Here is a 27,651-nt window from a genome sequence, read left to right on the forward strand (position 1 = left end):
ACCGTCTACACGTACACTATAGATATGTGTAATTTCGTCTTGTGTCCAGCAGGGGGCGCGCATACACCACACAGGTGGTGATGAACCAGTCGGGCTTTAATAACAGCAGAAGAAGAAGAAGAAGCGCAGCGAGACTCACAAGAGGCTCATTTGGAAAGTTATTCAGCAAATATTTCACTAATATTACAATAATATTACAACAATATTACACTCATCAAATAAAAAAGGAAGAAAGGGAGCCGGCAAGTTTTGTCGGGGCTTAAAGAGACGACTTTAACGGTCGGACTGAGGCCAGAAGAGGAGCAGCTGTGTCGGTGAGATGACTTATTAGCTAACATTAGCATGTTGCTATAAGATTATTATCCATATTTATATTTATAATAATAACCTTTCTTTACTGCTATTGTCTTATATTTATAGTATTAACTTTTGTTAACTGCTATTGTCATCCATGCCCACTAAATACATCATCCTGCAAATGTTGACGTCACGCTAGTTTTACACGAACTACTAACTCTTCTTTACATCTAATGTGTCGTCTTTTAGTATACATCTTGTTTAATATGTCCTCTTTTAGTCAACATGTTGTTTAATATGTCGTCTTTTAGTATACATCTTGTTTAATATGTCGTCTTTTAGTATACATCTTGTTTAATATGTCGTCTTTTAGTAAACATGTTGTTTAATATGTCGTCTTTTAGTATACATCTGGTTTAATATGTCGTCTTTTAGTCAACATGTTGTTTAATATGTCCTCTTTTAGTGAACATCTTCTTTAATATGTCCTCTTTTAGTCAACACGTTGTTTAATACGTCCTCATTTAGTCAACATGTTGTTTAATACGTCCTCATTTAGTCAACATCTTGTTTAATATGCCGTCTTTTAGTAAACATGTTGTTTAATATGTCGTCTTTTAGTCAACATGTTGTTTAATATGTCGTCTTTTAGTCAACATGTTGTTTAATATGTCGTCTTTTAGTAAACATGTTGTTTAATATGTCGTCTTTTAGATAGATATCTGCACCATCAGAAGATTCTAGGTTCGACTCCTGGCTAGCTCGGCAAACTTTTACCATGAATTTATTTACGTGGACCCCGACTTAAACAAGTTGAAAAACTTATTGGGGTGTTACCATTTAGTGGTCAATTGTACGGAATATGTACTTCACTGTGCAATCTACTGATAAAAGTTTCAATCAATCAAAAAGCATGTTGGTCTGCACACTGCATACTGACAATGATTGTTGTGACAGATATCTGACAGAATGGATCCAGCACTACGCAGGGAGACGGAGCTCTTCAAGAAGAGAGCTTTGTCCACACCAGCAGTGGAGAAAAGACACACTGCATCAGAGTCTGCATCGCACAAGAAGAAGAAGCCCAAACTAGACAAGGAAGGATCTTCCTGGTCCAAACCAAGTGCTGGTGAGTGAAGCAATAATAGACTTAAATGATGAAATATTACAACCTATTGTCTTTCCATAAGATCTGCTGCTGCCCACTGCTCCCCTCACCTCCCAGGGGGTGAACAAGGGGATAGGTCAAATGCAGAGGATAATTTCACCACACCTAGTGTGTGTGTGACAATCATTGCTACTTTAACTTTAGAAGGTGGGCACTCACAACTTATTCTGTTGTAAGGAAAAGGATCCAATACGCACTCTGCTCATTAGGCCCTTTTCCACCAAAGGTTCTGGAACTTTGGGTTCCTGGAACTATATTTTGCTAGAAGTGTGTGGTTTGTGTTTCCACCGCTTTTCAAATGTTACAGTTGATACAAACCAGGCTGATGAGGTATATTTCCACTAGGGATGTCCCGATCCGATATTGATATCGGAAATCAGTCCGATATTAGCCAAAAAAGTGAATATCGGATTTTATCGGAATGAATCTAAAAACTCCGATATAAGCGCTCCGATATAAGCTGTCCATTTACCGCTGCAGCACGTCTATAATAGGTGACTCTGGTTTGATCACACTCCAACACAGTAGGTGGCGGCAATGCCCCTTAATTAAGGTTGGTGCCGGCCGCGGAAGAAGAGCGTCTCTGATCCAGCATGCACAGCCCGCGTGATCACAACAACGACAACGCAGCAAAGTGTAGTGATGTCGGCTGTGTGGAAGTATTTGAACGTAAACTCGGACAAAGATGTTGCCGCTAAATGCAACATTTGTCAGGCGCAAGTGTCCCGTGGAGGGACAGAACCGGGAAGGTTCAATACAAGCAACCTCATCGCACATTTGAAAAAACACCACAAAAAAGAACATGAGGATTTTGGCGAGAGCAGCAAGGCGAAGCAACAAACCTCTGGCTGGCTTCAGCAAGCCACGCTGGCCGAAAGCTTTGCAAGACGTGACAAACTACCACGGGACAGCAAAAAGGTAATGGCCATAACAGAAAAGATAGCCCAGTTTATTGTGCTTAATGACCAGCCCCTGTCGGGTGTGAGTAATGTCGGCTTTAAACGCTCAATGAAGCACCTCCAACCTCGCTACATTATTCCTAGCCGCCACTACATTGGAGACAAAACTATACCTCAGATGCACCAAGAGGTTAAAAAGTACACAAGTTAAAAAAAACTAGTAAAAAAACATGTCCACATTATGCTCGGACTGCAGATAGTGGAGAAGGAGGAGGAGGAGTAGTAAGGGTAGTCAGCACTGACTGATTAGTATTTGTTTTATGCTCTTGTTATTAGAGTGATATGTTTATTGTGTTTACACTATTCTTCAGTGATGACTAAGAGTAATTACTACATTGTTTTGGGCACAGTCCGTGAAACTGGAGCTGTGAACTCTTAACTTCGAGCAGTTGGACAGTGGACAATATTGTGTTGTTTTTGTTGTTTCCAACATATGCTGACAGTAAAAAAATAACTGAAGTGAACTTGAATTGTTTGCACTTTAAAACGTTTTTTTTTTTTTTTAATTGGATTTATTTAGGTTATTTTTCAGGGTCTTCTTATTTATTTTTAATTTATTCTATTCAATTGTATAATTGTATAAAGTACAAAGAAGAATTATGAGAAATACTTTCACCCTTATTGAAAATAAGATATTCTTCATCTCAGTATATTAATAATGACTGAATTAATTAATTACATATTACAAAACTGTTGTATATACTAATTCACAGATGTTATTTTATTATAAAAGGTCAGTAAATGATGAATATATTTGTAAATGCTCTGAAGTGGGAAAGGGGTATGATTAAATAAGCTTTACTTCTTCCTACTCCTTTTCGAACATGATGTAAAGTGAAATGATACGAAACTGTGCTGTGTTATGCTGTAAGTGTGTTCATGTACCAAATAAACTAAAGAAAGAAAGAAAGCACTAGTTTATTAGACAGACCTGCAAACTCTGGAGTGGTGTAGGCTACAAGATAACGTTAACGCTATCAGACACATACAAAAAGGCTAACGTTAACGTTGCCGTTAGCCACTGACTATGCTTAGGTAACGTTAGTCTAGCTAACATTACTGCAGTCCTGGTTGACATAAGAGGTAACCTTATTTTAGCCTAAAGGCTTCAAGTGAGCAAATATGGAAATTAACCGGCAACAGTTAACGTTACCAGCACTATCACTGGTATTGGTGCTGCAGGTTGAAGCAGAGGAAAAGGGGCTTGCTTCGTCATCTCTGTCGCTGCTTCTCCACAACACGTTTCTCTAACCTTCAGGTTATGTACAGCCTGAACATGTTGCATCATGCTTGTTGTACCTCCCCCCCGTACATTAGAGCAAAGCCTGACAATAATTGCAGATAGCCGTTTCCTCGTTGTATTTTTTTGTAAAATGAAGCCATGCCTTGAGGCGTTTTTTCCGGTCCATTGTTGTAGCTGCTTTCTGTATCTGCCACCTAATGACTGAGCTACGTCATTTCCTGGGACGTGCCACAGGGCATTTCCTGTGGGACGGGATTCGTTCCCAGGGATTCGAATAAAGAACCAACTCTTTTTCCTTACTATAGTGGCCTCGATAACGGGAACCGGTTCTCAAAAAGGGATTCGAGTCCATGGAATCGGTTCTTTTCTTATCGAACAACCGGGAGAACCGGTTTCGAACATCATTCCTAGTGAATATATAGATGTATAATAGTGAATATATAGATGTATAATAGTGAATGTATAGTGTATAATAGTGAATATATCGATGTATAATAGTGAATATATAGTGTATAATAGTGAATATATAGATGTATAATAGTGAATATATAGATATATAATAGTGAATACATAGATGTATAATAGTGAATATGTACATGTATAATAGTGAATATACAGATGTATAATAGTGAATATATAGATGTATAATAGTGAATATGTAGATGTATAATAGTGATTATATAGATGTATAATAGTGATTATATAGTGTATAATAGTGAATATATAGATGTATAATAGTGAATATGTAGATGTATAATAGTGAATATGTAGATGTATAATAGTGAATATATAGTGTATAATAGTGAATATATAGATGTATAATAGTGAATATATAGAGTATAATGGTGAATATATAGATGTATAATAGTGAATATGTAGATGTATAATAGTGAATATATAGATGTATAATAGTGAATATATAGTGTATAATAGTGAATATATAGATGTATAATAGTGAATATATAGATGTATAATAGTGAATATATAGATGTATAATAGTGAATTTATAGATGTATAATAGTGAATATATAGTGTATAATAGTGAATATATAGTGTATAATAGTGAATATATAGATGTATAATAGTGAATATATAGATGTATAATAGTGAATATATAGTGTATAATAGTGAATATGTAGATGTATAATAGTGAATATATAGATGTTTAATAGTGAATATATAGATGTATAATAGTGAATATATAGTGTATAATAGTGAATATGTAGATGTATAATAGTGAATATATAGATGTTTAATAGTGAATATATCGTGTATAATAGTGAATATGTAGATGTATAATAGTGAATATGTAGATGTATAATAGTGAATATATAGATGTATAATAGTGAATATATAGATGTATAATAGTGAATATATAGATGTATAATAGTGAATATATAGATGTATAATAGTGAATATATAGATGTATAATAGTGAATATATAGATGTATAATAGTGAATATGTAGATGTATAATAGTGAATATATAGATGTATAATAGTGAATATATAGTGTATATTAGTGAATATATAGATGTATAATAGTGAATATATAGATGTATAATAGTGAATATATAGTGTATAATAGTGAATATATAGATGTATAATAGTGAATATCCATCCATCCATCCATTTTCTACCGCTTATTCCCTTCGGGGTTGCGGGGGGCGCTGGAGCCTATAGATGTATAATAGCCTTGTTACACAGGAAACTCTCTTTGATTATTATCTTTTTGACAGATAACTTGCTTTATAATGGTAAGTCAAGATGACAAGCAGATATTTCAATGTTTATTTTTTTAATAACCCAAAAAAAGCTTGGATCATCAAATAATATTTAAGTGTAGAACATAAGCAAATACATGCAACATTCTTCTGTCAAAACTGAAAGAACTGACACACCACCGCTGCTGCTCACTGCTCCCCTCACCTCCCAGGGGGTGATCAAGGGTGATGGGTCAAATGCAGAGAATAATTTGGCCACACCTCGTGTGTGTGTGTGTGACTATCATGGCTACTTTAACTTTTAGCTAGAAATACTTTTTTATTTCCAGTCTTTTTATGGCCAGGTAAATCATGTGGCAGGCCACATTAAATGATGTGGTGGGCCACGTTAGAATTATATAGTGTGGCATTTTAAAATCATGGGATGGGCCACATTGAAATGAAGTAGCAGTCGACAATAAAATTATTTGGCAGGCCACTATAGAATGATATCGCTGCCAACAATAAATGATATGCTGGACTACATTAAAATTATGTGGCGGACTACATTAAAATAATGTGGTGAGGCACATTTAAATTATGAAATGGGCCACGTTCAAATTAGGTAGCTTGCCACAATGAAATTATATAATGGACCACAATAAAATTATACAAGGGACCACATGAAATGATGTGGCGGGGCACATTAGAACAATGTGGCATGCTACAATAACATTATGGAGTGGGCCATTTTAAAATGAAGTAGCAAGCCACAGTAAAATGATGTGGTGTGCCATGATAAGATCATATGTGGGACCACATTAAATGGTGTGACGGATCACTTACAATTATGTGTCAGATCACATTATAATGCTGTAATGGACCACAATAAGATAATACAGTGACGGATCACAATGAAATGGTATAATAGACCACATAAAATAATGTTGCAGGGGCCGCATGGCACATTATAATGATGTGGTGGGCCACATTTGGCCCCCAGGTCTTGAGTTTGATGCGTGTGTTCAAAGTGGTGGTGAACATGCATTAAAAAAAGTCCTGAATAAAAAGATATTTGGACAACTTGCTCCGTGGTGGTGGAGATGTGCCTCGGTCTAGCTTCATCTTGCCTGCTTCCTCAGTTTGCTCTGAGCTGTGAGGGCAGTCTCCCCTGAGGGAGGTTCTGCTCCAGAAGGAATTATCCTCCATTGTCCTTCTCCATGCTTCTACACCACCTCTGTGTGGGAGTCTGGCTCCTCGCACATGCTGCTCATCAGTTCTACACCACCTCCGTGTGGGAGTCTGGCTCCTTGCACATGCTGCTCATCATTTGGCTGCAGTTTCCTGGACCTTCCTCCTGCACTTGTTGGCGCGTCTTTCCTTTGGCGCAGCAGCCGCAGTCCAGGAGCTCGTAGAGTACGGCCAAGGCCGCCAAAGACAAGATGGTGAGGATGAAGAGCAGCAGGATGACGAAGCAGGCCACGTTCCAGCTGTCGTGGAAGGGGTAGACCTCCTGCGCCGGTAGGGAGACCTGGGACAGAGGCAGGACCTCCTGGTCTCTGGAGAGGTGATGTAGGACCGTCACTGCTGTGATGTTGTCCATGATATCTGCTTGGAAATAACACAAACATGCAGATTGTTCAAGTGGAAACGCAGCAAAGCCTGTGGGGCCAAATAGTATTTAGTCAGCCACCAATTGTGCAAGTTGTCCCACATAAAATTGTCATTTTCATCATAGCTACACTTCAACTATGACAGACAAGAATCCAGGAAACCACATTGTAGGAATTCTAATGAATTAATTGGTGAATTCCTCTGTAAAATAAGTATTTGGTCACCTACAAACAAGCAAGAGTTCTGTCTTTCACGGACCTGTAACTTCCTCTTGTCCTCCACTCCTTACCTGTATTAATGACACCTGTTTGGCCTCGGTATCAGTGTAAAACACACCTGTCCACAACCTCAAACAGTCACACTCCAAACCCCACTATGGCCAAGGCCAAAGAGCTGTCAAAGGACACCAGAAACAACATTGTAGACCTGCACCAGGCTGGGAAGACTGAATCTGCAATAGGCAAGATGCTTGGTTTGAAGAAATCAACCATGGGAGCAATTATTAGAAAATGGAAGACATACAAACCCCAAAAGCAGTGAAGTTATTCACGTTGTGTAAATGGTAAATAAAAAGAGAATACAATGATTTGCAAATCCTTTTCAACTTATATTCAATTGAATAGACTACAAAGACAATATACTTAACTTGAAAACGTAATTTTTTGCAAATATTAGCTCATTTGGAATTTGATGCCTGCAACATGTTTCAAAAAAGCTGGCACAAGTGGCAAAAAAGAGTGAGAAAGTTGAGGAATGCTCATCAAAGGCTTATTTGGAACATCCCACAGGTGAACAGGCTAATTGGGAACAGGTTGGTGCCATGATTGGGTATAAAAGCAGCTTCCATGAAATGCTCAGTCATTCACAAACAAGGACGGGGCGAGGGTCACCACTTTGTCAACAAATGCCTGAGCAAATTGTTGAAGAACAACATTTCTCAAGCAGCTATTGCAAGGAATTTAGGGATTTCACCATCTACGCTCCGTAATATCATCAAAAGGTTGAGAGAATGTGGAGAAATCACTGCATGTAAGCCATGATATTACACACCTTGGATCCCTCAGGCGGTACTGCATCAAAAAGCCACATCAGTGTGTAAAGGATATCACCACATGGCTCAGGAACACTTCAGAAAACCACTGTCAGTAACTACAGTTGGTCGCTACATCTGTAAGTGCAAGTTAGAACTCTACTATGCAAAGCCAAAGCCATTTATCAACAACACCCAGAAATGCTTGGCTGGGCCCGAGCTCATCTAAGATGGACTGATGCAAAGTGGAAAAGTGTTCTGTGGTCTGATGAGTCCACATTTCAAATTGTTTTTGGAAACTGTGGACGTCGTGTCCTCCGGACCAAAGAGGAAAAGAACCATCCGGATTGTTCTAGGGTGAAAGTGTAAAAGGCAGCGTGTGTGATGGTATGGGGGTGTATTAGTGCCCAAGACATGGGTAACTTACACATCTGTGAAGGCACCATTAATGCTGAAGGGTACATACAGCTTTTGGAGCAAAGTATGTTGCCATCCAAGCAACGTTACCATGGACGCCCCTGCTTATTTCAGCAAGACAGTGCCAAGCCACGTGTTACAACAGTGTGGCTTCATAGTAAAAGAGTGCGGGTACTAGACTGGCCTGCCTGTAGTCCAGGCCTGTCTCCCATTGAAAATGTGTGGTGCAATATGAAGGCTAAAATAACAAACATCACTGCTCTAGAAGAGATCTGCATGGAGGAATGGGCCAAAATACAAAATGTGAAAACCTTGTGAAGACTTACAGAAAACCTTTGACCTCTGTCATTGCCAACAAAGTATTGATTGAATACTTATTTTACACCATCATTTGCAAATACATTCTTTAAAAATGTGATTTCCTGGATTCTTTCCCCCCATTCTGTCTCATAGTGACATGTGACAAACACTAATGTATACAATCAGTGATTGTTGTTGACAACATCAACATGTGACAAACACTAATGTATACAATCAGTGATTGTTGTTGACAACATCAACATGTGACAAACACTAATGTATACAATCAGTGATTGTTGTTGACAACATCAACATGTGACAAACACTAATGTATACAATCAGTGATTGTTGTTGACAACATCAACATGTGACAAACACTAATGTATACAATCAGTGATTGTTGTTGACAACATCAACATGTGACAAACACTCATGTATACTATCAGTGATTGTTGTTGACAACATCAACATGTGACAAACACTAATGTATACAATCAGTGATTGTTGTTGACAACATCAACATGTGACAAACACTAATGTATACAATCAGTGATTGTTGTTGACAACATCAACATGTGACAAACACTAATGTATACAATCAGTGATTGTTGTTGACAACATCAACATGTGACAAACACTAATGTATACAATCAGTGATTGTTGTTGACAACATCAACATGAGACAAACACTAATGTATACAATCAGTGATTGTTGTTGACAACATCAACATGTGACAAACACTAATGTATTCAATCAGTGATTGTTGTTGACAACATCAACATGTGACAAACACTAATGTATACAATCAGTGATTGTTGTTGACAACATCAACATGTGACAAACACTAATGTATACAATCAGTGATTGTTGTTGACAACATCAACATGTGACAAACACTAATGTATACAATCAGTGATTGTTGTTGACAACATCAACATGTGACAAACACTAATGTATACAATCAGTGATTGTTGTTGACAACATCAACATGTGACAAACACTAATGTATACAATCAGTGATTGTTGTTGACAACATCAACATGTGACAAACACTAATGTATACAATCAGTGATTGTTGTTGACAACATCAACATGTGACAAACACTAATGTATACAATCAGTGATTGTTGTTGACAACATCAACATGTGACAAACACTAATGTATACAATCAGTGATTGTTGTTGACAACATCAACATGTGACAAACATCATATTACACACCTTACATTCATAGAGATGAGGAAATAATCCTTTTAAATGCATCACAATTTGGACATGGAGAATAATGTAATCGATTAAAGGTAATTGATAACAATAATTGATGTAAATAAAGTAAGACAGACAGTTGTAAAATGTGTCTGACCAAGAGATCCCACCAGCTCCTTAATTATAGCACACCTATGTTCCAGTTTTGCACACATTTCCATCAATTGAATAAATGTGATGGGAATTGATTTAAATGTTTCTTTTTACAAATGCACTGTTTTTAAAAGTTGCACGTGATAAAGGTTTATTTAGGGTAAGGAAAATAGATGTAAAGATGTGTCAATAATGGCTTTTTAATGGAATCATAGCTCCTGAATGGTGAGGTGGCCAAAGATGTATTCATATCTAACAGAGTCACCCCAAACTGCAATTTTTAGCATCACATCTTAGCATTTAACAACTTTAGCATTGTTGTTGTGACACTTCCGTCTGTTTTCTGTAACGTCATGGTCTTCACGTCAGATCGTTGCCATGACAACCCACACACTAGTGCACATTCATGCTGTTCTGTAGGAAGCCATCTTTATTTGACAGCCTGCATCTAAATGATCCTGGGGAATATATTGCTGCTGCTGTGTCCTAATGCATGCCTCACATGCAATGGTTGTGGAAGAAGAGGTAGAAATGGAAACCCACCTGCTTGTCGGCCTCAGTCTTCAGAGGATGCCAGTCAACAGATGCTGTGTGCTCCTCTCTCATGCCCCACCTATCTCCTCTCTCATGCACCACCTATCTCCTCTCTCATGCCCCACCTATCTCTTCATGCACCACCTATCTCCTCTCCTCCCTCGCTGCGCTCTCATGCACCATTGCTTCCTGTCATTGGCTGTGTTCCCTGAGCCCTGCCTCACATCCATTGGTCAGCCGGCCCGTCACCATCCTTGTGGCTCCACCCACCAAGCAGCTCAGTCCTGAAGCACTGCTTGAATCATTCATCAGTCTGAGTGTCTCTTGGTTCTGATTGGACCACTTCTGCTGCCTCCAGAGACTGACCGGCCTCATTGGACCCTCAGTAATTATTTATTGGAAGCAACCAAGCCAATTTGAGATGGCAATACCGATTATTAGTTGTGAAAGCGGCCGATAACCAATATTTGGAGCTGATATTTACAATACCCAAAGGCAGTGAAGTTTTCACGTTGTGTAAATGGTAAATAAAAAGAGAATACAATGATTTGCAAATCCTTTTCAACTTACTGTATATTCAATTAGATAGATTGCAAAGACAAGATATTTCATGTTCACACTGAGAAACTTTATTTTTTAGCAAATAATCATGAAGTTAGAATTTAATGGCAGCAACACATTGCTAAAAAGTTGTCAGAGGGGCATTTTTACCAGTGTGTTACATGGCCTTTCCTTTTAACAACACTCAGTAAAGGTTTGGGAACTGAGGAGACACATTTTTGAAGTGGAATTCCTTCCCATTCTTGCTTGATGTACAGCTTAAAGGCCTACTGAAATGATTTTTTTTTATTTAAACGGGGATAGCAGATCTATTCTATGTGTCATACTTGATCATTTCGCGATATTGCCATATTTTTGCTGAAAGGATTTAGTATAGAACAACGACGAGAAAGATTGCAACTTTTGGTATCTGATAAAAAAAAGGCTTGTCCCTACCGGAAGTAGCGTGACGTAGTCAATTGAACATATACGCAAAGTTCCCTATTGTTTACAATGATGGCCGCATGAAGTGAGAGAGATTCGGACCGAGAAAGCGACAATTTCCCCATTAATTTGAGCGAGGATGAAAGATTTGTGGATGAGTAAAGTGCAAGTGAAGGACTAGTGGGGAGTTGAAGCTATTCAGATAGGGAAGATGCTGTGAGAGCCGGGGGTGACCTGATATTCAGCTGGGAATGACTACAACAGTAAATAAACACAAGACATATATATGCTCTATTAGCCACAACACAACCAGGTTTATATTTAATATGCCACAAATTAATCCTGCATAAAAACACCTGCGTGTTTGTTATGCTAGCTCCTAGCTCCTCTGCTAGCTCCTAGCTCCATAGAACACGCCAATACAATTCAAACACCTGATCAACACACACAATCACTCAGCCCAAAAGACCGTTTACCTAACCCAAGGTTCATAAAGCTTATATATTTTTAAAAAGTTACGTACGTGACGCGCACGTACGGTCAAGTTATCGAATGTTTAGCAGCCAAGGCTGCATACTCACAGTACCTGATATTCAGCTGGGAATGACTACAACAGTAAATAAACACAAGACATATATATACTCTATTAGCCACAACACAACCAGGCTTATATTTAATATGACACAAATTAATCCTGCATAAAAACACCTGCGTGTTTGTTATGCTAACTCCTAGCTCCTATGCTAGCTCCTAGCTCCATAGAACACGCCAATACAATTCAAACACCTGATCAACACACACAATCACTCAGCCCAAAAGACCGTTCACCTAACCCAAGGTTCATAAAGCTTATATATTTTTAAAAAGTTACGTACGTGACGCACACGTACGGTACGGTACGTGTTATGCTAGCTCCTAGCTCCTCTGCTAGCTCCTAGCTCCATAGAACATGCCAATACAATTCAAACACCTGATCAACACACACAATCACTCAGCCCAAAAGACCGTTCACCTAACCCAAGGTTCATAAAGCTTATATATTTTAAAAAAGTTACGTACATACGCAAAAAAAAGCCAAAGCTGCATACTCACAGTAGCACGTCTGCGTCTTTGTCATCCAAATCAAAGTAATCCTGGTAAGAGTCTGTGTTGTCCCAGTTCTCTACAGGCGTCTGTGTATCCAAGTCAAATGTCCTCCTGGTTAGAGTCTCTGTTATCCGAGTTCTTCCATCTTGACTGCATCTTTCGGGAATGTAAACAAAGAAGCGCCGGCTGTGTACTGTTGTGGCTGACTACGTTCGAAAAATACGTCCATTTCGCACCGACAACTTTCTTCTTTGCTTGCTCAGCTTCCTTCTTCATAATGCAATGAACATGATTGAAACAGATTCATGAACACAGATGTCCAGAATACTGTGGAATTATGAAATGAAAACAGAGCTTTTTCGTATTGGCTTCAGTGTGGAAGGCATACCCGTGTTCCCCGGTCTACGTCACGCGCATACGTCATCGTCAGAGGCGTTTCGAACCGGAAGTTTAGCGGCAAATTTAAAATGTCACTTTATAAGTTAACCCGGCCGTATTGGCATGTGTTATAATGTTAAGATTTCATCATTGATATATAAACTATCAGACTGCGTGGTCGGTAGTAGTGGCTTTCAGTAGGCCTTTAAGTTGTTCAACAGTCTTCCTTCTCATATTTTAGCCTTCACACATTTTCAATGTCTGGACTACAGGCAGGCCAGTCTAGTACCCGCACTCTTTTACTATGAAGCCACGCTGTTGTAACACGTGGCTTGGCATTGTCTTGCTGAAATAAGCAGGGGCGTCCATGATAACGTTGCTTGGATGGCAACATATGTTGCTCCAAAAGCTGTATGTACCTTTCAGCATTAATGGTGCCTTCTTGTCTTTGCAGTTTATTCAATTGAATATAAGTTGAAAAGGATTTGCAAATCATTATATTCTCTTTTTATTTACCATTTACACAATGTGACAACTTCACTGCTTTTGGGGTTTGTATTTACAGTAGCAATGACATTTAGTTGGGGTGTCCAAAAATGTTTTTTCCGATTGAATCACGTTTATTTGTAACAATTCTTAACCATTTAAAAAAAATCAAAAATCGGTCAAAACAACAACAACAACAAAAAAAAATATATATATATTTATTTCATATATATATAAACAGTTTATATATATATATATATATATATATATATTTATTCTAAATATATATGTGTGTGTGTGTGTGTGTGTGTGTGTGTCTGTATGTGTGTGTGTGATCGCCAAATGCCTTTCAATGCCCATCACAAAAAGGATCAGTTGTAGCACATGTTTGTAATAATTGTGAACATTTCCAATGTCTTCATAATATTTACACACACTTGAAATCATCTTGTCCTATTTCTCACATAGTCCACAAGACTCAAGTGAGTTTCTCCTCTATCCTTCCCCAGAGTCCAGTAATGGCAGCTTCAACATTAAGACCAGCTCTGGCTACAAGTTTGGTTGCCTGGCCAAGATAGTGAATTATATGAAGGTAAGGTGGAACGTCTTTCTCCTCCATGTTGACTCACTTTTACATCACACTTGTTAGTAAGTAAGAATAGTTTTAGTTGTATTGTATAACTTACACACGTTGCTCGGAGTGATGAAGAATCCATACCAGTATAAACGCTGTGGGGAACTAGAAGACGGAACGGCACTTCGACTTCCGGTTCAAAGCTTTAAACAGCAGGAATTCACATTCAGCCAGCTGCCCCTGCAGTGAGCAAACTCATCCAAAAGATGGCGCCATAGCACACACAAAAACAAACCGTTTAAAACTTTAACCCAGAGATGTCAAACAGGTTCTATCTGGCCCACGTAATGACTTTGCTCAATAGCCAATGGAGCTACATTTTTAAATGAAAGAAACTGCTCTTCTAAATGTGTCCACTAGATGTCACAATAGCAAGTCTGTTAGGGAAGCAGATAGTTTATACCGTGATTTCTCCACATTCTCTCGACCTTTTGATGATATTACGGAGCGTAGATGGTGAAATCCCTAAATTCCTTGCAATAGTTGCTTGAGAAATGTTGTTCTTAAACAATTTGCTCAGGCATTTGTTGACAAAGTGGTGACCCTCGCCCCATCCTTGTTTGTGAATGACTGAACATTTCATGGAAGCTGCTTTTATACCCAATCATGGCACCCACCTGTTCCCAATTAGCCTGTTCACCTGTGGGATGTTCCAAATAAGTCTTTGATGAGCATTCCTCAACTTTCTCACTCTTTTTTGCCACTTGTGCCAGCTTTTTTGAAACATGTTACAGGCATCAAATTCCAAATGAGCTAATATTTGCAAAAAATAACCAAGTTTGTCAGTGTGAACATGAAATATCTTGTCTTTGCAGTCTATTCAATTGAATATACGTTGGAAAGGATTTGTTGCATTCTCTTTTTATTTACCTTTTACACAACCTGACAACTTCACTGCTTTTGGGGTTTGTAATTTAAAAGTACGCTGACAAACTTCATCCATTTCACACTCACCATGGCAACCTTTTCACAAAGTGCATGAATACAACAGCAGTGGTGTTGGTCATGAACACAGTCTGCCATCAGCATGTCTACATGGTCAGCAGGCCAAGGACAGTGTCATGAACACAGTCTGCCATCAGCATGTCTACATGGTCAGCAGGCCAAGGACAGTGTCATGAACACAGTCTGCCATCAGCATGTCTACATGGTCAGCAGGCTAAGGACAGTGTCATGAACACAGTCTGCCATCAGCATGTCTACATGGTCAGCAGGCTAAGGACAGTGTCATGAACACAGTCTGCCATCAGCATGTCTACATGGTCAGCAGGCTAAGGACAGTGTCATGAACACAGTCTGCCATCAGCATGTCTACATGGTCAGCAGGCTAAGGACAGTGTCATGAACACAGTCTGCCATCAGCATGTCTACATGGTCAGCAGGCCAAGGACAGTGTCATGAACACAGTCTGCCATCAGCATGTCTACATGGTCAGCAGGCTAAGGACAGTGTCATGAACACAGTCTGCCATCAGCATGTCTACATGGTCAGCAGGCTAAGGACAGTGTCATGAACACAGTCTGCCATCAGCATGTCTACATGGTCAGCAGGCTAAGGACAGTGTCATGAACACAGTCTGCCATCAGCATGTCTACATGGTCAGCAGGCTAAGGACAGTGTCATGAACACAGTCTGCCATCAGCATGTCTACATGGTCAGCAGGCTAAGGACAGTGTCATGAACACAGTCTGCCATCAGCATGTCTACATGGTCAGCAGGCTAAGGACAGTGTCATGAACACAGTCTGCCATCAGCATGTCTACATGGTCAGCAGGCTAAGGACAGTGTCATGAACACAGTCTGCCATCAGCATGTCTACATGGTCAGCAGGCTAAGGACAGTGTCATGAACACAGTCTGCCATCAGCATGTCTACATGGTCAGCAGGCCAAGGACAGTGTCATGAACACAGTCTGCCATCAGCATGTCTACATGGTCAGCAGGCTAAGGACAGTGTCATGAACACAGTCTGCCATCAGCATGTCTACATGGTCAGCAGGCTAAGGACAGTGTCATGAACACAGTCTGCCATCAGCATGTCTACATGGTCAGCAGGCTAAGGACAGTGTCATGAACACAGTCTGCCATCAGCATGTCTACATGGTCAGCAGGCTAAGGACAGTGTCATGAACACAGTCTGCCATCAGCATGTCTACATGGTCAGCAGGCCAAGGACAGTGTCATGAACACAGTCTGCCATCAGCATGTCTACATGGTCAGCAGGCTAAGGACAGTGTCATGAACACAGTCTGCCATCAGCATGTCTACATGGTCAGCAGGCTAAGGACAGTGTCATGAACACAGTCTGCCATCAGCATGTCTACATGGTCAGCAGGCTAAGGACAGTGTCATGAACACAGTCTGCCATCAGCATGTCTACATGGTCAGCAGGCTAAGGACAGTGTCATGAACACAGTCTGCCATCAGCATGTCTACATGGTCAGCAGGCTAAGGACAGTGTCATGAACACAGTCTGCCATCAGCATGTCTACATGGTCAGCAGGCTAAGGACAGTGTCATGAACACAGTCTGCCATCAGCATGTCTACATGGTCAGCAGGCTAAGGACAGTGTCATGAACACAGTCTGCCATCAGCATGTCTACATGGTCAGCAGGCTAAGGACAGTGTCATGAACACAGTCTGCCATCAGCATGTCTACATGGTCAGCAGGCTAAGGACAGTGTCATGAACACAGTCTGCCATCAGCATGTCTACATGGTCAGCAGGCTAAGGACAGTGTCATGAACACAGTCTGCCATCAGCATGTCTACATGGTCAGCAGGCTAAGGACAGTGTCATGAACACAGTCTGCCATCAGCATGTCTACATGGTCAGCAGGCTAAGGACAGTGTCATGAACACAGTCTGCCATCAGCATGTCTACATGGTCAGCAGGCTGAGGACAGTGTCATGAACACAGTCTGCCATCAGCATGTCTACATGGTCAGCAGGCTAAGGACAGTGTCATGAACACAGTCTGCCATCAGCATGTCTACATGGTCAGCAGTTTAAGGACAGTGTCATGAACACAGTCTGCCATCAGCATGTCTACATGGTCAGCAGGCTAAGGACAGTGTCATGAACACAGTCTGCCATCAGCATGTCTACATGGTCAGCAGTTTAAGGACAGTGTCATGAACACAGTCTGCCATCAGCATGTCTACATGGTCAGCAGGCTAAGGACAGTGTCATGAACACAGTCTGCCATCAGCATGTCTACATGGTCAGCAGGCTAAGGACAGTGTCATGAACACAGTCTGCCATCAGCATGTCTACATGGTCAGCAGGCTAAGGACAGTGTCATGAACACAGTCTGCCATCAGCATGTCTACATGGTCAGCAGGCTGAGGACAGTGTCATGAACACAGTCTGCCATCAGCATGTCTACATGGTCAGCAGGCCAAGGACAGTGTCATGAACACAGTCTGCCATCAGCATGCAAGGACAGTGGTGATCAACTGCAAGATGGAGGAGAGAGAACATCACTCATGTGATCATTGCAGTAATTCCATGTTTTATCCTTCTTTGTCAGACGCGACATCAAAATGGCGACACACACTTCCTGACACTAGAAGAAATTCTGGATGAGACCAAACTCCTTGACATCGGCATGAAACAGAAGCAGTGGCTCATGACTGAGGTTTGTGACCTGGATAGAAGACATTTTCTTTGCCCTGAGGAACATTTGGAGTTCAGCCATTTAAAGACCAGAGTCTGGTTCCTCCTGCCACAAGAAAATATCTTATTTGTCCCAAAATGTGCTTCTAGTTGTTTATGTGGACCAGTACTGCTGTGATCTTCTAACACTAACCTTCTTCACTCTCTGGACTGCAGGCACTGGTCAACAACCCTAAGATCGATGTCCGAGATGGCACTTATGGCTTCAAGCCCAAGTACAACCTGAAGGACAAGAAGGCTTTACTGAGGCTGCTGGACAAACACGACCAGTTGGGCCTGGGAGGAGTTCTGCTGGATGATGTGGAGGAGGGCCTGCCCAACTCTGCTAAAGCCATCAAGGTGTTCACTTCCATCTAAACATCCATGCCTTCCTCAACTGTAACATTCTCCTTGCCTTCCTCAACTGTAACATTCTCCTTGCCTTCCTCAACTGTAACATTCTCCTTGCCTTCCTCAACTGTAACATTCTCCTTGCCTTCCTCAACTGTAACATTCTCCTTGCCTTCCTCAACTGTAACATTCTCCTTGCCTTCCTCAACTGTAACATTCTCCTTGCCTTCCTCAACTGTAACATTCTTACCTGTTTCAGGTCTTGGGGGATCAGATCACCTTCGTGACCAGACCAGATAAGAAGAAGATCTTGTTCTACAATGACAAACACTGCCAGTTTGTGGTAGATGAAGGTGACCACTCTCACACCTTAGTTCACTTTGTGGTAATGAAGGTGACCACTCTCACACCTTAGTTCACTTTGTGGTGGATGAAGGTGACCACTCTCACACCTTAGTCCACTTTGTGGTAGATGAAGGTGACCACTCTCACACCTTAGTTCACTTTGTGGTAATGAAGGTGACCACTCTCACACCTTAGTCCACTTTGTGGTAGATGAAGGTGACCACTCTCACACCTTAGTTCACTTTGTGGTGGACGAAGGTGACCACTCTCACACCTTAGTTCACTTTGTGGTGGATGAAGGTGACCACTCTCACACCTTAGTTCACTTTGTGGTGGATGAAGGTGACCACTCTCACACCTTAGTCCACTTTGTGGTAGATGAAGGTGACCACTCTCACACCTTAGTTCACTTTGTGGTGGATGAAGGTGACCACTCTCACACCTTAGTCCACTTTGTGGTAGATGAAGGTGACCACTCTCACACCTTAGTTCACTTTGTGGTGGATGAAGGTGACCACTCTCACACCTTAGTTCACTTTGTGGTGGATGAAGGTGACCACTCTCACACCTTAGTTCACTTTGTGGTGGATGAAGGTGACCACTCTCACACCTTAGTTCACTTTGTGGTGGATGAAGGTGACCACTCTCACACCTTAGTTCACTTTGTGGTGGACGAAGGTGACCACTCTCACACCTTAATTCACTTTGTGGTGGATAAAAGTGACCACTCTCACACCTTAGTTCACTTTGTGGTGGATGAAGTTGACCACTCTCACACCTTAGTTCACTTTGTGGTGGATGAAGGTGACCACTCTCACACCTTAGTTCACTTTGTGGTGGATGAAGGTGACCACTCTCACACCTTAGTTCACTTTGTGGTGGATGAAGGTGACCACTCTCACACCTTAGTTCACTTTGTGGTGGATGAAGGTGACCACTCTCACACCTTAGTTCACTTTGTGGTGGACGAAGGTGACCACTCTCACACCTTAGTCCACTTTGTGGTAGATGAAGGTGACCACTCTCACACCTTAGTTCACTTTGTGGTGGACGAAGGTGACCACTCTCACACCTTAGTCCACTTTGTGGTAGATGAAGGTGACCACTCTCACACCTTAGTTCACTTTGTGGTGGATGAAGGTGACCACTCTCACACCTTAGTTCACTTTGTGGTGGACGAAGGTGACCACTCTCACACCTTAGTTCACTTTGTGGTGGATGAAGGTGACCACTCTCACACCTTAGTTCACTTTGTGGTGGACGAAGGTGACCACTCTCACACCTTAGTTCACTTTGTGGTGGATGAAGGTGACCACTCTCACACCTTAGTTCACTTTGTGGTGGACGAAGGTGACCACTCTCACACCTTAGTTCACTTTGTGGTGGATGAAGGTGACCACTCTCACATGGACATGATGTACTCACTCACACCATGATTAGTTGATCACAACATGATTAGTTAAAGGCCTACTGAAGTGAATTTTTTTTATTTAAACGGGGATAGCAGATCCATTCTATGTGTCATACTTGATCATTTTGCGATATTGCCATATTTTTGCTGAAAGGATTTAGTAGAGAACATCGACGATAAAGTTCGCAACTTTTGGTCGCTGATAAAAAAGCCTTGCCTGTACGGGAAGTAGCGTGACGTCACAGGTTGAAAGTAGCGTGACGTCACAGGTTGAAAGGCTCCTCACATCTGCACATTGTTTACACCAGCAGCGAGAGCGATTCGGACCGAGAAAGCGACGATTACCCCATTAATTTGAGCCAGGATGAAAGATTTGTGGATGAGGAACGTGAGAGTGAAGGACTAGAGTGCAGTGCAGGACATATCTTTTTTCGCTCTGACCGTAACTTAGGTACAAGCTGGCTCATTGGATTCCACATTTTCTCCTTTTTCTATTGTGGATCACGGATTTGTATTTCAAACCACCTCGGATACTATATCCTCTTGAAAATGAGAGTCGAGAAGGCGAAATGGACATTCACAGTGACTTTTATCTCCACGACAATACATCGGTGAAGCACTTTAGCTACGGAGCTAACGTGATAGCATCGTGCTTAAATGCAGATAGAAACAAAAGAAATAAATCCCTGACTGGAAGGATAGACAGCAGATCAACAATACTACTATCAGGAGACTCTGAACCAAACACTGGACATGTAACTACACGGTTAATGCTGTGCCGCCTGTCGAAGCCTAGCAATGCTGTTGCTAACGACGCCATTGAAGCTAACTTAGCTACGGGACCTCACAGAGCTATGATAAAAACATTAGCGCTCCACCTACGCCAGCCAGCCCTCATCTGCTCATCAACACCCGTGCTCACCTGCGTTCCAGTGATCGACGGAGCGACGAAGGACTTCACCCGATCATCGGTGCGGTCGGCGGCTAGCGTCGGACAGCGCGTCTGCTATCCATGTCAAAGTCCTCCTGGTTGTGTTGCTGCAGCCAGCCGCTAATACACCGATCGCACCTCCAACTTCCTTATTTGCAGTCTCCATTGTTCATTAAACAAATTGCAAAAGATTCACCAACACAGATGTCCACAATACTGTGGAATTATGTGGTGAAAACAGAGCTGTTTGTTTTGGATACAATGTGTCCGCATACTTACTGTTTCAACCATTGACGTCACGCGCATACGTCATCATACATAGACCTTTTCAAGCGGAAGTTTAGCGGGAAATTTAAAATGTGACTTTATAAGTTAACCCGGCCGTATTGGCATGTGTTGCAATGTTAAGATTTCATCATTGATATATAAACTATCAGACTGTGTGGTCGCTAGTAGTGGCTTTCAGTAGGCCTTTAATCCCATCATGATTAGTTGATCCCAATATTCAATATCATCTGTACCTGTGTCAAATAGACATTTAAACAAATGTTGTTAAACCACTAAAGATAATAGAAGATAGCAAGGTGCTGTTTTTACACTTGAGTTTAGAAAAAAAGTAATTTTGAGCAAGTTGCTAACAGCCATTGAAGTGTTAGAATGTTACATAATGTTACAGCCATTGAAGTGTTAGAATGTTACATAATGTTACAGCCATTGAAGTGTTAGAATGTTACATAATGTTACAGCCATTGAAGTGTTAGAATGTTACATAATGTTACAGCCATTGAAGTGTTAGAATGTTACATAATGTTACAGCCATGGAAGTGTTAGAATGTTACATAATGTTACAGCCATTGAAGTGTTAGAATGTTACATAATGTTACAGCCATGAAAGTGTTAGAATGTTACATAATGTTACAGCCATTGAAGTGTTAGAATGTTACATAATGTTACAGCCATTGAAGTGTTAGAATGTTACATAATGTTACAGCCATTGAAGTGTTAGAATGTTACATAATGTTACAGCCATGGAAGTGTTAGAATGTTACATAATGTTACAGCCATTGAAGTGTTAGAATGTTACATAATGTTACAGCCATTGAAGTGTTAGAATGTTACATAATGTTACAGCCATTGAAGTGTTAGAATGTTACATAATGTTACAGCCATGGAAGTGTTAGAATGTTACATAATGTTACAGCCATTGAAGTGTTAGAATGTTACATAATGTTACAGCCATTGAAGTGTTAGAATGTTACATAATGTTACAGCCATTGAAGTGTTAGAATGTTACATAATGTTACAGCCATTGAAGTGTTAGAATGTTACATAATGTTACAGCCATGAAAGTGTTAGAATGTTACATAATGTTACAGCCATTGAAGTGTTAGAATGTTACATAATGTTACAGCCATTGAAGTGTTAGAATGTTACATAATGTTACAGCCATTGAAGTGTTAGAATGTTACATAATGTTACAGCCATGAAAGTGTTAGAATGTTACATAATGTTACAGCCATGAAAGTGTTAGAATGTTACATAATGTTACAGCCATTGAAGTGTTAGAATGTTACATAATGTTACAGCCATTGAAGTGTTAGAATGTTACAGCCATTGAAGTGTTAGAATGTTACATAATGTTACAGCCATGAAAGTGTTAGAATGTTACATAATGTTACAGCCAATGAAGTGTTAGAATGTTACATAATGTTACAGCCATTGAAGTGTTAGAATGTTACATAATGTTACAGCCATTGAAGTGTTAGAATGTTACATAATGTTACAGCCATTGAAGTGTTAGAATGTTACATAATGTTACAGCCATTGAAGTGTTAGAATGTTACATAATGTTACAGCCATGGAAGTGTTAGAATGTTACATAATGTTACAGCCATTGAAGTGTTAGAATGTTACATAATGTTACAGCCATTGAAGTGTTAGAATGTTACATAATGTTACAGCCATTGAAGTGTTAGAATGTTACATAATGTTACAGCCATTGAAGTGTTAGAATGTTACATAATGTTACAGCCATGAAAGTGTTAGAATGTTACATAATGTTACAGCCATTGAAGTGTTAGAATGTTACATAATGTTACAGCCATTGAAGTGTTAGAATGTTACATAATGTTACAGCCATGGAAGTGTTAGAATGTTACATAATGTTACAGCCATTGAAGTGTTAGAATGTTACATAATGTTACAGCCATTGAAGTGTTAGAATGTTACATAATGTTACAGCCATTGAAGTGTTAGAATGTTACATAATGTTACAGCCATGAAAGTGTTAGAATGTTACATAATGTTACAGCCAATGAAGTGTTAGAATGTTACATAATGTTACAGCCATTGAAGTGTTAGAATGTTACATAATGTTACAGACATTGAAGTGTTAGAATGTTACATAATGTTACAGCCATTGAAGTGTTAGAATGTTACATAATGTTACAGCCATTGAAGTGTTAGAATGTTACATAATGTTACAGCCATTGAAGTGTTACATAATGTTACATAATGTTACAGCCATTGAAAGTGTTAGAATGTTACATAATGTTACAGCCATTGAAGTGTTAGAATGTTACATAATGTTACAGCCATTGAAGTGTTAGAATGTTACATAATGTTACAGCCATTGAAGTGTTACATAATGTTACATAATGTTACAGCCATTGAAAGTGTTAGAATGTTACATAATGTTACAGCCATTGAAGTGTTAGAATGTTACATAATGTTACAGCCATTGAAGTGTTAGAATGTTACATAATGTTACAGCCATTGAAGTGTTAGAATGTTACATAATGTTACAGCCATTGAAAGTGTTAAAATGTTACATAATGTTACAGCCATTGAAGTGTTACATAATGTTACAGCCATTGAAGTGTTAGAATGTTACATAATGTTACAGCCATTGAAGTGTTAGAATGTTACAGCCATTGAAGTGTTAGAATGTTACAGCCATTGAAGTGTTAGAATGTTACAGCCATTGAAGTGTTAGAATGTTACATAATGTTACAGCCATTGAAGTGTTAGAATGTTACATAATGTTACAGCCATTGAAGTGTTAGAATGTTACCAGGGGTGCAAACTAACTTTTTGACCAACTCGCCAAGTGGCTAGTAGGTGAAAAAACATACTCGCCAACCATATTTTTTACTCGCCAAATGCCAAAACAAACTATTTCCTTTACCATTGTATTCCGCCATGTAGAAGTGTTCACGTCACATTAAAACCAATTCTACAACCAACCAGGGGCCACAGTATAGTATATAGAGTATATAGATTCTTTTTTTTACTATCCTATGAAACTAGAAGCAGGACGCATGATGCAGTGCAGATAAGATTTTAAAAGATCTGTATTCAATAAAATTTAAGTAATATACAAGTTTTACAGTGCATTGATTGCTACAAAGAATAAAGAAATAGTTAAATATTTTTCAACATTGTCTGGATATTTACATTAATTTTTTTACATTTAAACATTAAAAAATATCTGCATTCAATAAAATAAAAGTAATATGCAAGTCTGATTGACCGTGAACTGCTTGCTACAAAAAATATAGGAAAAAAATATTAAATCTGTTGCCAACATTGTCTGGATATAAATAATGAAAGAACATTAATGAAAGAACATCAGATTAACATATATAGAAAAAATTAACGTCTCAGAACTTCACCGCCCCTCCCCGTGTGTGTGTGTGTGTGAGAGAAAGAGCTTTGTGTGTGTGACATTGTGAGTGAGTGAGTGAGTGAGTGAGTAAGTGAGAGAGAGCTAAGTGTGTGTCGGTGTGTTTTTAGCTATGGGTTTCAGGAAGCGCCACATAACGATAAGATTTATAGGCTTAAGGCTAGGAAGAATGATTGTTAGCTATTAAGACTCGAGTAACGTTACCGGTACACTCTGTGACTGTCGCCTGAGAGATATCCCTGTAGTGCGCGCTCTAAGCTAACTACTAGGCTAGCTAACTGCCGTCTCTTAGCAACTAGTCTACGGAACGTCGAACGTGACATCACAACAAATATGTGCTTGGTAAAATAATGATCTCCGTGTTGCTTTAGGTACCGGTAAGCGCTGCATTATTGCTGTTGTGAACCTCACTTTTTCAACTCGCCAGCGTGGCAAGTTAGGCAAATATTTTACTCGCCAAAGCTAAAAATAGCTCGCAAATGGCGACTGGCGAGTGTTAATTTGCACCCCTGAATGTTACATAATGTTACAGCCATTGAAGTGTTAGAATGTTACATAATGTTACAGCCATGAAAGTGTTAGAATGTTACATAATGTTACAGCCATGAAAGTGTTAGAATGTTACATAATGTTACAGCCATTGAAGTGTTAGAATGTTACATAATGTTACAGCCATTGAAGTGTTAGAATGTTACATAATGTTACAGCCATTGGAGTGTTAGAATGTTACATAATGTTACAGCCATTGAAGTGTTAGAATGTTACATAATGTTACAGCCATTGAAGTGTTAGAATGTTACATAATGTTACAGCCATTGAAGTGTTAGAATGTTACATAATGTTACAGCCATTGAAGTGTTAGAATGTTACAGCCATTGAAGTGTTAGAATGTTACATAATGTTACAGCCATTGAAGTGTTAGAATGTTACATAATGTTACAGCCATTGAAGTGTTAGAATGTTACATAATGTTACAGCCATTGAAGTGTTAGAATGTTACATAATGTTACAGCCATTGAAGTGTTAGAATGTTACATAATGTTACAGCCATTGAAGTGTTAGAATGTTACATAATGTTACAGCCATTGAAGTGTTAGAATGTTACATAATGTTACAGCCATTGAAGTGTTAGAATGTTACATAATGTTACAGCCATTGAAGTGTTACATAATGTTACATAATGTTACAGCCATTGAAGTGTTAGAATGTTACATAATGTTACAGCCATTGAAGTGTTAGAATGTTACAGCCATGAAAGTGTTAAAATGTTACAGCCATATTCCACAATGGAATACATTCATTATTGTCCTCAAAATTGTACACACAATACCTCATAATGACAATTAGAAAACGTTTTTTAGAGCTTTTTGCAAATGTATTGTACATGAAGAACTGGCATGTCCATAAGTATTCACAGCCTTTGCCATGAAGATCTCAGGTGCATCCTGTGTCTCTGATCCTCCTTCAGATCTTCCTACAGCTTCACACCTGTGGTCAATTCAGTTGCTGATTTGGAAAGGCACACACCTGCTCCACACTTGACAGTGCATGCAGAGCACAAACCTAGAATAAAGTCCAAGGAAAGGTCCAGGATTATCTCCAGGTACAAATCTGGGGAGGGGCACAGAAAAGTATCTGCTGCCTTGAAGGTCCCAATGAGCACAGTGGTCTCCATCATCTGTAAATGGAAGAAGGTTCAAACTCTAGGATTCTTCTTAGAGCTGAGTGATCGGGCAGAAGGACACTAGTCAGGGAGGTGACCAAGACCATGGTCAGTCTGTCAGAACTACAGCATTCCTCTGTGGAGACAGGAGAACCTTCCAGAAGGCCAAAGACAATCAGGCCTGGATGGTAGAGTGGCCAGACGGAAGACATTTCTTAGTCGAAAGTTTTCCAAAACGCACCTGAAAGACTCTCAGACCAGGAGAAACTAAATCAGACAAAGATTGAAGTCTCTGGAGGAAAGCAGGCCACTAATACATCCCTACAGTGAAGCATGGTGGTGGCAGCATCATGCTGTGGGGATGGGAGATTGGAATACTAGTCAGGATAGAGGGAAAGATGAGTGCAGCAATGTACAGAGACATCCTGGATGAAAACCACACTTCATCCAACCTGATGGAGCTTGAGAGCTGCTGCCAAGAGGAATGAGAGAAAGTGACCAAAGATAGGTGTGCCAAGTTTGTGGTATGGTGTTCAAAAAGACTTGAGGTGTAATTGCTGCCAAAGGTGCATCAACTAAGTATTGATCAGAGGATGTCAATACTTATCTACATGGCATCTGCTCCTTTTTCATTGTAATACATTTGAAAAAGCTGAAACATGTTTTTGTCATGATGGGTGTTGTGTGTAGAATTTGAGGAGAAGAATGAATGTATTCCACTTTGGAAACATGACCACATGCTGCTGTGGTGTCACACCTTCTGCTGCCCTCCTGTCCAATGGTAGAATTCCAGAAGTTGTGGAGAAGTGTTCCTGTGGACTCCATAGACGAGGAGAAGATTGAGGAGTACTTGAAGAAGCAAGGCATCTCCTCCATGCAGGAGTCCGGACCAAAGAAAGTGGTCAGTGTGTTTGTCACATGGACACGTGGAGTACTACATGACTTCTGACTTGTGTGTCTGCAGCTGCCAGTGCACAAGAGGAAGAAGCAAGCGGGTCAGAGGAAGAGACACTTCAAGACCCACAACAACCACCTGGCAGGGGTCCTGGAGGACTACACCGATGGTGTGCCTGCCAAGAAGTGAACATTCTTCTCCTCTTCTGTGAACAACTACTACTTGCTGGCACGTGAGGGAAGAGCTGTCACTCATCCTGCTCACGTGATGGAAGAGCTGTCACTCATCCTGCTCACGTGAGGGAAGAGCTGTCACTCATCTTTCTAGCTCAACACTTTACCTACTTTTTCTTCAGCACCAAGGTGTGTGTGTGTGTGTGTGTGTGTGTGTGTGTGTGTGTGTGTGTGTGTGTGTGTGTGTGTGTGTGTGTGTGTGTGTGTGTGTGTGTGTGTGTGTGTGTGTGTGGAACTCTCCACACACTGATGACATGATGTGGCACATTTGAATAAATATCTTCAACTCA

At 40.1% G+C, this 27,651-nt stretch overlaps 2 protein-coding genes across 4 annotated transcripts; one reads left to right on the plus strand and one right to left on the minus strand.

The window, feature by feature from the left end:
• The first annotated feature begins 91 nt into the window (after window positions 1-91).
• On the plus strand, window positions 92-27,651 carry gtf2e2 (general transcription factor IIE, polypeptide 2, beta). Its single transcript, XM_062027371.1, has 8 exons — window positions 92-314; window positions 1,255-1,426; window positions 14,067-14,149; window positions 17,723-17,830; window positions 18,025-18,207; window positions 18,458-18,551; window positions 27,019-27,134; window positions 27,198-27,651. The coding sequence occupies exons 2-8, from the start codon at window positions 1,267-1,269 to the stop codon at window positions 27,315-27,317; spliced, it is 864 nt and encodes a 287-aa protein (XP_061883355.1). The 5' UTR covers window positions 92-314; window positions 1,255-1,266; the 3' UTR covers window positions 27,318-27,651.
• LOC133634249 (small integral membrane protein 18-like) lies at window positions 5,456-14,356 on the minus strand. 3 transcript variants are annotated; one of them, XM_062027373.1, is made up of 3 exons: window positions 10,768-10,865; window positions 10,633-10,725; window positions 5,456-6,976 (listed from the first exon to the last, which is right to left on the minus strand). In XM_062027373.1, exon 3 carries the CDS (start codon window positions 6,969-6,971, stop codon window positions 6,648-6,650), a length of 324 nt encoding a protein of 107 aa, XP_061883357.1. In that variant the 5' UTR covers window positions 6,972-6,976; window positions 10,633-10,725; window positions 10,768-10,865; the 3' UTR covers window positions 5,456-6,647. The 3 variants fall into 3 exon arrangements, with proteins under 3 accessions (XP_061883357.1, XP_061883358.1, XP_061883356.1); XM_062027374.1 differs by lacking the exons at window positions 10,633-10,725; window positions 10,768-10,865 and adding an exon at window positions 14,244-14,356; XM_062027372.1 differs by having other exon boundaries at window positions 10,633-10,773.

Source organism: Entelurus aequoreus, linkage group LG18, assembly GCF_033978785.1.
Source record: "Entelurus aequoreus isolate RoL-2023_Sb linkage group LG18, RoL_Eaeq_v1.1, whole genome shotgun sequence".
Taxonomy (NCBI): domain Eukaryota; kingdom Metazoa; phylum Chordata; class Actinopteri; order Syngnathiformes; family Syngnathidae; genus Entelurus; species Entelurus aequoreus.

Excerpts from the sequence above, each read along its gene's own strand:
- gtf2e2 (XM_062027371.1), top strand. The coding sequence starts at position 1,267 with ATGGATCCAGCACTACGCAGGGAGACGGAGCTCTTCAAGAAGAGAGCT. Across the intron at positions 1,427-14,066 it reads CTGGTCCAAACCAAGTGCTG|AGTCCAGTAATGGCAGCTTC; the intron begins GTGAGTGAAGCA and ends ATCCTTCCCCAG. Across the intron at positions 17,831-18,024 it reads AGCAGTGGCTCATGACTGAG|GCACTGGTCAACAACCCTAA; the intron begins GTTTGTGACCTG and ends TCTGGACTGCAG.
- LOC133634249 (XM_062027374.1), bottom strand. The coding sequence starts at position 6,971 with ATGGACAACATCACAGCAGTGACGGTCCTACATCACCTCTCCAGAGAC.